Raw genomic sequence first — 14096 nt, 5'->3', positions numbered from 1 at the left:
TGATTGCAGAAACAGAAACACGGCCATCAATACGAAAGAAGGTAAACGCAGAAAATCTCTCAGTAAAAAGATCACAGGAAGTTCAAAGCATGTGTTAGAAATATCTTTGGAAAAATGGCAGGGCAAAGTCACTACTTATCAAAGTCACTACTTATCATTGAATGTAAATGGCCTCAACTCTCTAATTAAAAGACACAGACTGGCTGAATGGATTAAAAAACAAAACCTGTCTATTTGCTGCTTACAAGAAGCACATCTTTCCATCAAAGATGCATGCAGACTGAAAGTGAAAGGTTGGAAAAAGATACTACATGCCAACAGAAACCAAAGAAGAGCTGGTGTAGCTATCTTAATATCAGACAAAATAAACTTTTTTTTTTTTATTTTTTTGACAGGCAGAGTGGACAGTGAGAGAGAGAGACAGAGAGAAAGGTCTTCCTTTGTCGTTGGTTCACCCTCCAATGGCCGCCATGGCTGGCGCGCTGCAGCCGGCGCACCGCGCTGATCCGATGGCAGGAGCCAGGTGCTTATCCTGGTTTCCCATGGGGTGCAGGGCCTAAGCACTTGGGCCATCCTCCACTGCACTCCCGGGCCACAGCAGAGAGCTGGCCTCGAAGAGGGGCAACCGGGACAGAATCCGGTGCCCTGACTGGGACTAGAACCCGGTGTGCCAGCGCCGCAAGGTGGAGGATTAGCCTAGAGAGCCGCGGCGCTGGCCAGACAAAATAAACTTTAACACAAAAACTGTTGAGACAAAGAGGGGCACTATATAATGATTAAGGGATCAATTCAACAGGAAGATGTAACTATTATAAAGGTATATGCACCTAATTACAGGGCGCTGATTATTTAAAAGATATGTTAAGGAACAACACATCAGAAAGATCATCCACGCAGACCAAGTGGGATTTATCCCTGGAATGCAGGGATGGTTCAGTGTTCGCAAATCAATCAATGTGATACACCACATTAACAAACTGCAGAAGAAAAACCAATGATTATCTCAATAGATGCAAGCCACTTTGGAAGTCAGTCTGGAGATTTCTCAGAAACCTGCATATAGCCCTACCATATCACCCAGGCATCCAACTCCTCAGAATTTCCTCAAGGGTAATTAAATTGGCAAATAAAAGGGCTATCTGGACCTCAATGTTTATTGCAGCTCAGTTCACAATAGCTAAGACCTGGAACCAACCCAAATGCCCATCAACAGTAGACTGGATAAAGAAATTATGGGATATGTACTCTATAGAATACTATACAGTGGTTAAAAAAATGAAATCTGTTCATTTGCAACAAAATGGAGGAATCTGGAACACATCATGCTGAGTGAAATAAGCCAGTCGCAAAGAGACAAATATATGTTCTCCCTGATCAGTGACAACTAACCGTGCAACAAAAAAGAAACCTGTTGAAGTGAAATGGACACTATTAGAAATGGTGACTTGATCAGCCCTTCTCCTGACTATTGAGGAATAACTTACTGTTTTCTTCCTTTTAGTATTTTTTTTTATTCTACTTAATACCATTTGTTGAACTCTTTAATTAACACGCAATTATTCTTAGGTGTTTATATTTAACTGAAAAGTGATCCCTGTTAAATATAAGAGTGGGAATAAGAGAGGGAGGAGATGTACAGTTCGGCACGTGCTCACTTGGACTTACCCCTAATGGTAGAGATAGACATGTGCCAGGGGATTCCAATTCAATCCCATCAAGGTGGCATGTACCAATGCCATCTTACTTTTTTAAAGTCATCAGTTTAAGTTTATAATTGATCAAAAAGATAGGATAAATAAGATCAGTTTCTGCAAATAATAATGGATAGAATTAAAAAGGAGGGAATGATCCTGTATGGGAAACAGGATACGCAGCAGACTCATAGAATGGCAAAAGCCCTAAACAGCACTCTGGCCTCAGAATCAGCCCTTCAGGCATTCAGATCTGGCTAAAAAACCCATGAGAGTTTTGCAGGCATGGAAAGCCAAGACACTGTGGCAAATAAATGACCCAAATGAAGATCTTTGTGAGTGTGATCCCAGTGGAAAGAACAGGCCATCAAAGAAGGCAGTACCTTTCTCTGAATGGAGGAGAGAACTTCCACTTTGAACGTAGCCTTTTCTAAACAAGATCAGAGTTGGTGTACTCAAGAGGCTTCTATAGCCTTGGCAGCTCAGGACAAGAGCCTCAGGTGATTACTGACGTCATAAACAAGAGTGTCAATTTGTTAAGTCAACAACAGGAGTCACTGTGCACTTACTCCTCATGTAGGATCTCTGTCCTTAATGTGTTGTACTATGTGAATTAACAGTAAAACCAGTATTCAAACAGTACTTTATACTTTGTGTTTGTGTTTGGGTGCAAACTGTTGAAATCTTTGCTTAGTATATACTAAGTAGATCTTCTGTATATAAAGATAATTGAAAATGAATCGTGATGAAGAATGGGATGGGAGAGGGAGTGGGGGATGGGATGGTTGCGGGTGACGGGAGGTTATGGTGGGGAGCCACTATAATTCAAAAGTTGTACTTTGGAAATTTATATTTATTAAATAAAAGCTAAAAAAAAAGAGTTCTGTGATTTAATTTATCATTTTTAAAGGAATTTAGATTTTTTGAGCAATATACATTATATTTTTTCGAATTATGAAGATAATAACATGGTCCATAGAAAACAAAGCTGAAGAAATATGTATGGAACAATAAAAATTACAAAAATGGTCAGCATCATGACACAAAAATCAACAGCCTTAACTATGTGATTTTTAATCTGAGTATGTATGTATTTTTCATCTTTTATTTTTTGTAAAGATTTAACCCCACCTGCCACCTGCTACAGAACATATAACACTGTCCCAAAATTTTATTTTTAAAAGTAGTTTGATGGGGGCTGGTGCTCTGCTGTAGCAGTTAAAACTACCACCTGCAGCACCTACATCCCATGTGGGTGCCAGTTCATGTCCTGGCTGCTCCACTTCCCATCCAGCTCCCTGCTGTTGTGCCTAGGAAATCAGTAGAAGATCGCACAAATGCTTGGGCCCTTGCACCCATGTGGGATATGTAGATGAAAGTCCTGGCTCTTGGCCTCAACCTGGTTCAGTCCTGGCCATTGGTGACCATTTGGAGAATGAATCAATGGATAGAAGATTTTGATCTTTGTCTCTTTTGTAATCTTTAACAGTGCCTTTCAGTTTTTAAATTGAATATATAAATTTAATTGAATATATTAATTTTTATTTATATAAATCTTTTTAAAAGAATTTTTGATGGGGCCAGCAGTGTTGCGGCATGTTGGATAAAGCCACCAGGTATGATGCCAACATCCCCTATGGGTGCTGGTTTGTGTCCCAGCTGCTTTAGTTCCGATACAGCTCCCTGCTAATTACTTGGGAAAGCAGCAGAAGATGGCCCAAGTATTTGGGCCTTGCCATCCACGTGGGAGACCTGAAAGAAGCTCCTGATTCCTGGCTTTGGCCAGTAATGGCTGTTGTAGCCACTTGGCGAGTGAACCAGCAGATAGAAGATCTCTGTCTCTTCCTGTCTCTCTGAACTGACTTTTTAAATTTTTATTTATTTGAAAGAGTTACAGAGAGAGGTAGAGACAGAGAGAGGTCTTCTGTCCACTGGTTCACTCCCAGGATGGCTGCAACGGCCGGAGCTGTGCCGATCCAAAGCCAGGAACTTCTACCAGGTCTCCCACGTTGGTGCAGGGGCCCAAGGACTTGGGCCATCTTCTGCTTTCCCAGGCCACAGCAGAGAGCTGGATCAGAAGAGGAGCAGCTGGGACTAGAGCCGGCGTCCATATGGGATGCTGGTGCTTCAGTCCAGGGCTTTAACCCTCTGTGCCACAGCACCAGCCCCCATGAAACTGACTTTCTAACAAATAAGTTTTTAAGGGAAAAATTAGTTTTATGGAGATAAAATTGACATACCAGAATTCATCCATTTAAAGTACACAATTCATTTTTTTATAACTTATACCAACTTACGTTGATGTATTTACAAGGTTGTACAACCCTTCTAATTGCAGAATGTTTCAGCACATCAAAAAGAAACCCTGTATTATTAGCAATTACTTCCTGGTGCCCTCTATCCTGACCCCTAGTAATAAGTAATTGATTTTTCTGTTTCTAAAAGATTTGTCTATTTTGGATGTTTCGTATGAAGGGAATCCTATAATATGTGGCCTTTTTTGTTTAGATTTTGTCACATTTTATGGTTCATCCATGTTACAGCATGAATTAGTACTTCATTCCTTGTTATTGCCTAATATTCCACTGGGGAGATATACTGCATTTTGTTTGTCTGTTGATCAGTTCATAAATATTTGAGTTGTCTCCACAACTCAGACTTGTGGAAGTGTTTTCAAATTTGGCCGTTATGAAGCATGCTTCTGTTAATATTCATGAATAAGATTTTGTTTTGGTTTTGTAGGTTTAAATTTCTTGGGTAAATATATCTAGTAGTGGAATCGGTGCCTCAAATGATAACTTTAACATTTTGAGCAAATGCCAGTCTTTTTGTTTGTTTTAAAGATTTGTTTATTTGAAAGATAGAGTTACAGAGAGAGAAAGGGATCTTCTATCTGTTGGTTCACTCTTCAAATGGCCACAATAGTGGAGCTGGTCTGGTCTGGAGCCTGGAGCTTCTTCTGGGTCTCCCACATTTGTGCTGGGGATCAAGTACTTGGCCCATCTTTCACTGCTTTCCTGGGCACATTTGCAGGAAGCTGGATTGGAAGTGGAGCAGCCAGGACTTGATCCAGCACACTTATGAGATGCTGGAGCCGCAGGTGGTGGTTTTACCTGCTATGCCACAGCGCTTGCCCTTTTTGCCAGACTTTTTTAAAGCAGCTGTGCCATTTTACATTCCTATCAGCAGGGGTATATGATTTCCAATTTCTCCATCCTCATCAACAACTGTTGTTAGCTGTCTTTTAGAATATAGATTTTGAAGATTTATTTATTTGAAAAGCAGAGTTATATGGAGAGGAAAGGCAGAGAGGGGTCTCCATCTGCTGGTTCATCCCCTAAGTGGCTGCAGCTTCGGGCTGGGCCAGTCATGAGCCAGTAGCTTCATCTTGGTCTCCCATGACATTTGGGCCCATCTTGTGCTGCTTTCCCAGGCTCATCAGCAAAGTGGAGCAGCTGGGGCTTGAGCTCATACGTGTGCCAGCATTGCAGACTGTCTTAACCTGCTGTGCCACAGTGCTGGCCCCAAGATACTTGGTTTTTAATTATTTATTTTTGTTCTTAGAAGAGGAGGTGCTTATAACATGCATTTAAACATTATAGGGATTTACTGTTATTTTCTTTCAGATTTCAGTAGAAAGTACACCAAGTATTAGTTTATCATAGCTTTTTTTACATAGAAATTGGTATGTGAATATGATTCTTTGTGAAATCTGTCAGTTCAGAGAGAACCTTTGTATATTTTCTTTGATCTGAATGGACTAGATAGAGTTGCAGGAAATGCGAAGTGATGTTAATTACTTTTTATCATTTTCAATTGGAAAAAGTTTCTTAAAATTGTATTGATTAGTAATTTTGTCCTTTTTCATACAGATTTGTAACCAAAATAGATTCATTTCATGTTACTGGCTTACCAAATAATTCCAAAAAACCCCGCCTCTTGTCCTCTTTGGATGATGCTACGTCACTTTTCCAAATCATATTTGAGATAAATCCATTAGATGAAACTGTTGCCCAAAGATGTGTTATAGAAGCTGAACCTTTAGAAATGATATATGATGCAGTAAGTGTTTTTTAAATTAACAAGTTTTAATACATTTCAATTTGCTTTGAGTTTTTGCCTCATGCTAATGGTGCTTATTTTAACAGAGGACAGTGAATAGTATAGTGGAATTCTTTAGACCTCCAAAAGAGGTACATCTAGCACAGCTCACTTCGGCAACTTTGACAAAGCTTGAAGAATTCCGTGATAAGACAGCAACAGGTAAATGCTGGCGCTAAGAGTGATCAATTAACTGTACCCTATGCTAAACTTTATTTGTGCTTACTATGTTAAAATGATTTTAGTAAATTTTACTTTAATTATATTTCTGTACTAGATATAGTTGAATGGAAACTGAATTGGTTCTTTTCTTTTTGAAGACAAATATAACAAATAATCTTTTATTATACTCAAAGTTCATATGTGATTAGTACATTTAAGTTAATTGCAAGATTTTGCTTAGTATTTTTGGACTTCTGTGACAAGAACAAACCTATAATTTTCTTATTTTGATATTTTGGTGGCAGGCCAGTGCCGCGGCTCACTTGGCTAATCCTCCATCTGCAGCGCTGGCACCCTGGGTTTCGGTCCCGGTTGAGGCGCTGGATTCTGTCCCAGTTGCTCCTCTTCCAGTCCAGCTCTCTGCTGTGGCCGGGGAAGGCAGTGGAGGATGGCCCAAGTGATTGGGCCCTGCACCTACATGGGAGACCAGGAGGAAGCACCTGGCTCCTGGCTTCAGATTGGCGCAGTGCGCCTGCCGTGGTGGCCATTTTGGGGTGAACCAATGGAAGGAAGACCTCTCTCTCTCTCTCTCACTGTCTAACTCTGCCTGTCAAAAAAAATAAATAAAAAATAAAAAAATTAAAAAATAAAAGATATTTTGGTGGCAAAAAATAAAAATTGCATCTTTTTTTAGTCTCTAGGAGAGTTTGTGTGAAGTTGAGTGTTACTTTTTCCTTAAAGAGTATTGTAGTGCTGAATAGTAAAACCATTTGGGCTTGGAGATTTCTTTGTGGGAAGGTTTAAAATTACACATTCAAGTTTTTAAATAATTGAATATAGAGATAATTTGTATGAATTTAACACTTTGGAATTTATTGGGCCTTGCTTTCTTTTTTATTTATTTATTTATTTATTTTATTTTATTTTTTTGACAGGCAGAGTGGACAGTGAGAGAGAGAGAGACAGAGAGAAAGGTCTTCCTTTGCCATTGGTTCACCCTCCAATGGCCGCTGCGGCCGGTGCGCTGCGGCCGGCACACCGTGCTGATCCAATGGCAGGAGCCAGGAGCCAGGTGCTTTTCCTGGTCTCCAATGGGGTGCAGGGCCCAAGCACTTGGGCCATCCTCCACTGCACTCCCTGGCCACAGCAGAGAGCTGGCCTGGAAGAGGGGCAACCGGGACAGAATCCGGCACCCCAACCGGGACTAGAACCCGGTGTGCCGGCGCCGCAAGGCGGAGGATTAGCCTAGTGAGCTGCGGCGCCGGCTCCTTGCTTTCTTAATATGTATTTATTTATTTTAATGTTCCATATATACTAAAAAGCCTGTGTTTTTAAATGTTTGTGCATATCCATTAGGTCACATTTGCTAGTCATGTACTTTAAATTTTCTGTATCTTTGTGAGTTTTTTTCCCCATTCTTTTTGTCACCTTGACCTAATGATTTAGAGAAATATATGAAAATGCCTCATTATAAATATACATTTTGTTTCTTCTAGAATTGTCTGTTTTTTCTTTAAATTTTGATGCTGTCTTTGGATGCATGCAGAAATATTTTTTTTCTCCTGTGAACAAGTCTTTCATCTGTATAAATTGTATATTTTTAATAATACTTTAATATTTTTCCCTCTATGCTCATTTTAATTGATATAAATATGGATAAATAGTGTTTCTTTTGGTTAAAATTTTACTTGGTATATGGTTTTCCATTTACTTCACTTCTTTTTCCTCTATGTATTTTCACATAGGTCAGCAGGGTACAGTAGGATTTTTCTCATTTTAGATTTGTAGTGTTCATTCTATTTTCATCTTTATTTTATTTAAAAGCCAGAAGGAGAGAGGGAGAGATTCCATCCGCTATTTCACTCCCCAAGTGCGTGGAAAAATGGAAGCTGGGCCAGGCCAAAGGCAGGGATCCAGAATTCAATCCAGGTTTCCTACATGGGTGGTGGGGACCTAAGTATTGGAGCCATCATTTTCTGCCTTACCAGGATGCACATTAGCAGGAAGTTGGATTAAAATCAGAGCTGGAACTTGAACCAGATACTCTGAATGGAAGCCTCCCAAGTGGCATCTCAATTGTATTGCCAAATGCCCACTCCTATAGTCTTTATTTTATATTTGCATTTAATTTATTTATCCTTATATCTGTGATTTTATTTTGTGCTTTTTAATTTGATTTCCTGTTTTATGTATCTCTCTTGCCTTTCTTTGTATAAATTATAGCATTCCCTCCTCCCTGTTACCTGAAACTATGATTTTGAGTTAAAATTTTTATTCTATAAATCCCAACATATTTTTTCCAACATGTAAATATCATAGAAAATTTGCACTCTTTTAGTTATTAAAATGACTTTAGTACACTTGAACTTCATTTACCATTCTAATGTCTGGAATGCTATTAGTATATTTCTATTCTTAACTTCATTGGACTTTGTTTTGTATGTGTTAGTATAGTTTAGTATATGTTAGTTTAGAATTTCCTAGATAATTTTTTGCCCTTTAGTACTGTTTATTCCCCTTTTATCTGAGATCTTTTTCTTTGTATTGGAGGTTCATTTGTAAATTTTTTTCTTTGTGATTGATGTGAAATGAAATTTTTTCCACCTCAGCTTTGAAAGCTATTTTGAGTGGATATAAATTTAAGGATTGGCTAGTATTTTCAGCCCAACACAACATTTTACTGTCTTTCAGGTTCTGTTACTGAATTCAGGCATCAATATGTCTACTGTCTCTTTGTAGATTATCTTATCTGTTATTTATCTTTTTAAGACCTTTTTTTATTCAGTAGTTTCATATGATTAAACCAGCTGTGGACTTTTATGTATACTTTTTTAGATTCATTGTATTTTCTGAATTTGAGAACTGGTGCTGTCTAGTGAATTCTAGAAAATCCACTGGGAAATTCTTATCCATTAACTCTTTATATACATATTTTTTTTACTTGGAACTCTGGCTAAATGTATTTTATCCTTTCTTTCTCTCTTCCATTGCACTTCTATATCCTGTTTTCTTTCCTTCTTATTTTGTTATTGTTCCATGTTATATAATGGCTAATTTCTTTCCTAATTTGCTGTCTTTCTTCAACCATGTCTAATATGTTATTACAATTCAGTTTAATTTCACTGATGGATATTTTTCACTTTAGAAAGAATGTTAAAATCTGCTTGCCACTATTTTTTAGTATTACATTTCTCATGGATATCCTTAACCTTGCCCTCTATTTTTTTTAATATCATATGGATAGTATTTTGTATTCTGTTTCACCAGATAATTCTATTTATATAGTTCCATTTTGTGAAGACTTTTGTGGGTCTCTGCTATCTTCTCTCTTTGGTTTCTGCTAGTTCTTATTTTTGATAACTTGAGTTTTTTCATGCTTGGTAATTTAATTGTGATGTGTTGATTTTTCTTGGAAAATTATTTGGGATAATTTTCTGAAGCTTAAGTGAAATGCATTTTTATTCAGGAAAGATTTTTCTTTCTTATTCCAGAAATTAGAATATATTGGTGGTACCATTTAAACTAAATTCACGGGTTAAGGTATTCTGTTCTGCAGAGAAGTTGTTAAGGATACATTCATACTAGAGCACCATGTTGTGGTTACAATTCACAGGGATATTACCCCTTTATCCTGATTTTCCTCAGAGCTTTCCTTTGTGTTCTCCTTTGGTATGGTTTAGGGAGAGGGAGATTGAACTTTTGGCTTGTTCTCACTTTAAGTAGGTATCCTTTGAGATCCCAGCTTTGTGAGGAAAATTCCCGTTAGAATCCTCATCATTGTCTTCTGTTCTTCCTGCTCCAGCAAACCATGAAACAAAATATTCAAGTTTTCCAGGTGCAGAAAATGGTTTCAGGATAAAATTTTTCATGGATGCACTTAAATCTGTTAGTTACACCTTCAATTTGATTTCACTATATTTTGGTGTCATTTGTTTGTGTCATAGTCAACATTTCTTGTTGCTTTTTTCTCAAGAGTCTGGCTATCTCTTCATCCATATTACCAAGGTTTGGCAATATAATTAAATATTTTAGTCTATATTCAAAACCTAATCTTAGTTAAAATTCGCCTTGGTAGGTTGTTTCGTTTTCCATGTTTGTTGTCTGAGTTGAGGCTTTATGTAGATAAATGGATACTATTTTCTGGATAACACTATTAAATATTCAACTGAAAGTGAATTCACTTAACTGCCAATGGGTTCTTAGAATTTTTTTGTGGTTTTAAGTATATAAAATAAAATACATAAAGGTTAAAAATATATTAAAATAGTTTCAAAATACTTTTTAAAAAATCAAACTGTGATTAGTACTATGTTTAGTACTAATACATCTTCACTTTTGAATTAAAATAACACAAATTAATAGCTCAGAAAACTGCCATAAATTCAAGGTAAGGTATAAATGATATTTCAAGGTATCTTCCAAAACTATGTTAATGGAGTAAAAATGAAATGATGTGTGTTTCTTACAGTAACAAAATCACAGGTATAGTGGTTTGTTGCCTATATATTTAAAACATTTTGAAAAAAGATTTGTTTATTACAAAGATAGGGTGTCAGAGAAAAGGAGAGAAAGAGATCTTTCATCTTCTGGTTCGCTCCCCAAATGGCCAGGGCTGGGTCAGGCTAAAGCCAGGAACCTAGAACTCCATCTGGGTCTCCCATGTGGGTGGCAGGCGACCTAGTACTTGGGCCATCTTTCACTGACTTTTTACATATATATGTAAAAATTTGTCTTAAGGTTTATTTTATTTTATTTATTTGAAAGGCAGAGTGACAGGGGCAGAGAGAGAGAAAGAGAGAGGAACCTATACTTTTAAATGAAGGAAATTCTAAATGTCAGCAGTAGTTAATGAAAATGAAATTATAATTTTTTCCCATTTAGGTTCATGTAATCATCCTTGAATTCCATTCTTGGACCCCTGGCTAATGGTCCCTGATTTAGTTCTATGATTTGCCTTGGGAATTTAAAGGGAGACTGCAATATGTTGATGAAATATTGGTATACTGTATCTATAATAGCTCTCCAACTTACTAGTTATCTGTTTCATAAAAAAAACCAGGGCTAGGCCAGGATGAAGCCAGGAGCTTCTTCCCAGTCTCCCATGTAGGTGCAAAGGCATAAGCACTTGGCCATTTCTGGGTGCTTTCTCAGGTCATTAGCAGGGAGCTGGATCAGAAGTGGAGAAGCCAGGACTCTAAGTGGCAGTCAGTTGCTTAACCCACTGTGCCACAGTGCTCGCCCCTACAAATAAATCTTTTTTTTTCTTAAAAACTTATTCAGATGGAAAAAGTAATGGGAAAAATGCGTTAAAGCTAGAGGGAAAAAGACACACACATATATTTTTTAAAATTTATTTGACAGGTAGAGTTATAGACAGAGAGAGAGACAGAAAGTTCTTCCTTCTGTTGGTTTACTCCCCAAATGGCTGCTATAGCCGGCGCTGCGCTGATCTGAAGCCAGGAGCCAGGTGCTTCTTCCTGGTTTCCCATGCGGGTACAGGGGCCCAACCACTTGGGCCATCCTCCACTGCCCTCCTGGGCCACAGCAGAGAGCTGGACTGAAAGAGGAGCAAGCGGGATTAGAACCTGGTGCCCATATGTGATGCTGGCGCCGCAGGCGGAGGATTAACCAAGTGAGCCACGGCACCGGCCCCAACACACATATTTTTAAAAATATAATTCTCTTCTTCCTGGGAAAAAAAAATATTAAATAGCTTTATCAAGACATACACATACAGCCTAGCATAAAGGATAGCTCAGCAGTTAGAAGGCCTTATCAAAATAGCTGATGATTTCTTCATCTGCTTGGCTCAAGTATTTTTTCCTAGTAATCAGAAGACATAAAGGAAAATGATAATATATCCCATTTGTACCAATTTCACATTCTGTGTACTGGTATATTATAGAAACCAAAAGCATAAGGTCAAGTCTCTTTTCTAGTCAGTTCCTCTTGATTTATAGAAACAGTTACAGTTAAACATGAATTGATTGTATTGGAAATTCACCATACTCGTTCAGATTTAGATACTTTTTTCTTTTAAGAGATTTCCTTTCCTAAGCCTTTATTTTGTTTATAAAGATTGCCAAAGCAATTGCTAAAACATTAGGTTTGAATATTATGGAAATATATTTTAGAAAGTTAGATTATTCAGTATTTTATCTCAGACTGTAACAATGTTTACAGTTTGAAGTCTGTTCTTGCAGCTCATGGTGCAAGCTTCTGTCCCCAATTTCGGTGCTGATTGGCAAAGGGAAAGCATTTAAAGGACTTGGATCCACTTTCTCCAGTGCAAGCATATAGGTGATTTGGAGCTGAATGGAGAAACATATTGGTAGTAGACCCAAAGAAGTGAGAATGATTGGTGCCCGAGTTTAGTTTTGTGGTGATGTCAAGAAGATCACTTTGGAAAATTAACATTAAGAGCAGATGTAGGATCCACCAAGCTGAAGAGAAAGGAAGGGCCTTCAGTGCTGTGGTTAACTGCAAAGAGCCTGGCTTGGGAATGAATTTGGTGACTTTGGAAGTTGCATAAAGTTGAATTTGTTCTAAGGTAGTAAGAACGGAGAGAGTGGAATGATGTTAAAATGACACATCTCAGTTACACAAAACCATGCAAGTTATATTAAGCAGTTAGGATTTTGTTTTACATGCAAGGGGAAATAGGGGAGAAACACACTAGACTTATATTTGAAATAAAACAAAATACACTTTTCCTCCCTCCCATTAAAAAGCAACCTGGAGGGGCTCGTAAAGCTGCTTCCTGCAATGCACCAAGTCCGGCTGCTGTACTTCTCATCCAGCTCCCTGCTAATACAGCTGGGAAAGCAACAGAAGATGGCTCTAGTACCTGGGCTCCTGCTCCCATGTGGGAAACCTGGAAGAAGCTCCTGGCTTTAGCCTGGCACTGCACTAACTATTGTAGCCATCTGAGGAGTGAACCAGCCGGTGGAAGATTTCTCTCTCCCTCTCCCCCTCCCCCCTTCCCTCCCTTTGTCTCCTTGTCTCTGTAACTCTGCCTTTCAAATAAATGAATCAATCTTGGGGAAAAAAACAAGATATTTTTTAGGCAAGTATTTTATTTTGTTCCCAGAAGCCTTTTATTTAAGGAACACAAGCTTCATACATTTCATAATTACAACTTTAGGAATATGGTGATTCTTCCCACTGTACCCGCCCTCAACCCTCTCTCCCACCCCTCTTCCTATTTTCTATTTTCAATTAACTTTATACACATATGATTTACTCTATGTTAAGTAAGAGTTCAACAGATAGTATTTAAAAAAAAAAAAAAAAGCTGTTCCTCAACAGTTGAGACAAGGGCTTTCAAAGTCATTGCATCTCAAACTGTCAATTTCACTTTTATGGATTGCCTTTTAGGTGCTCTGTTAGTTACCACAGGTCAGGGAGAACATATGGTATTTGTCCTTTTGGGACTGGCTTATTTCATTAAGTATGATGTTTTCATTTTTTTTTCACCGCTGTGTAGTATTTCAAGGTATACATATCCCATAATTTCTTTTTTTCATTTGTGTGTATCTCATAAATACAACATTAGAAACATAGTAATTCTTCCCACCCTACCTGCCCTCTCACCCACTCTCTCCCCTTCTTCCTCCTCCTCCTATTTAGTCTGAGAAAGAAAAAGAAACAAAGAATGGAATAAGAAAACTGAGGGAACTGTTCCTCAACAGTCTAGACAAGGGCTGTTATATGATATTACTTCTTGAAGGTGATTTTGCTTTTTTTTTTCTTCCCCCTTCCTTTTTTCCCTTCCTTCCTCCCCTTTCTATCCTCTTAGAAACTTAATTGTCTTTAAAAAAGAACCCAAGGATGTTACATCTCTTTTGATTTCTTAGACATAACTTTAACTTATGAGACATAGTATTATCCTCCACTTAATACACTAAATGAAAGTGATTGTTGTGAACAAGTTTTACTGTTAAGTCTCACAATACAACTCTTTGGGGACAGAAGTCCTGCATGGGATCTTAGTGCACAGTGACTCTTGTTTATTTAACAAATAACACTCTTATGTATGACATCAGTGATCACCCAAGGCTCTTGACATGAGGTTGGCTTTGGAAGTCTTTCGATTCTACTGGCTTGACAAGGCCGTAAGCAAAGTGGAAGTTCTCTCCTCCC

At 38.1% G+C, this 14096-nt stretch overlaps 1 protein-coding gene across 16 annotated transcripts in view; it reads left to right on the top strand.

Moving 5' to 3' along the window:
• VPS13A (vacuolar protein sorting 13 homolog A) overlaps positions 1-14096 on the top strand; it is a 248424-nt gene that overhangs the window by 58413 nt on the left and 175915 nt on the right. For 14 of the 16 annotated variants that reach the window (XR_011379457.1, XR_016236667.1, XR_016236666.1 and 11 more), the window contains 2 exons: positions 5564-5753; positions 5840-5954. Coding sequence is in view for 9 of the 16 variants with exons in the window: in XM_089336575.1 (XP_089192701.1) it covers positions 5564-5753; positions 5840-5954 (305 nt within the window). In the remaining 7 variants the exon portion in view is untranslated. The remainder of the gene's footprint in view (positions 1-5563; positions 5754-5839; positions 5955-14096) is intronic. The other 2 variants (XM_089336581.1, XM_089336576.1) reach the window with 1 other exon arrangement.

The sequence above is a fragment of the Oryctolagus cuniculus genome, chromosome 1, assembly GCF_051225735.1.
Source record: "Oryctolagus cuniculus isolate XC-2025 breed Fujian yellow rabbit chromosome 1, ASM5122573v1, whole genome shotgun sequence".
In the NCBI taxonomy this organism is placed as follows: Eukaryota; Metazoa; Chordata; class Mammalia; order Lagomorpha; family Leporidae; genus Oryctolagus; species Oryctolagus cuniculus.
Note: the sequence above shows the minus strand (reverse complement) of the source record. Positions and strands in the feature narration are given on the sequence as shown.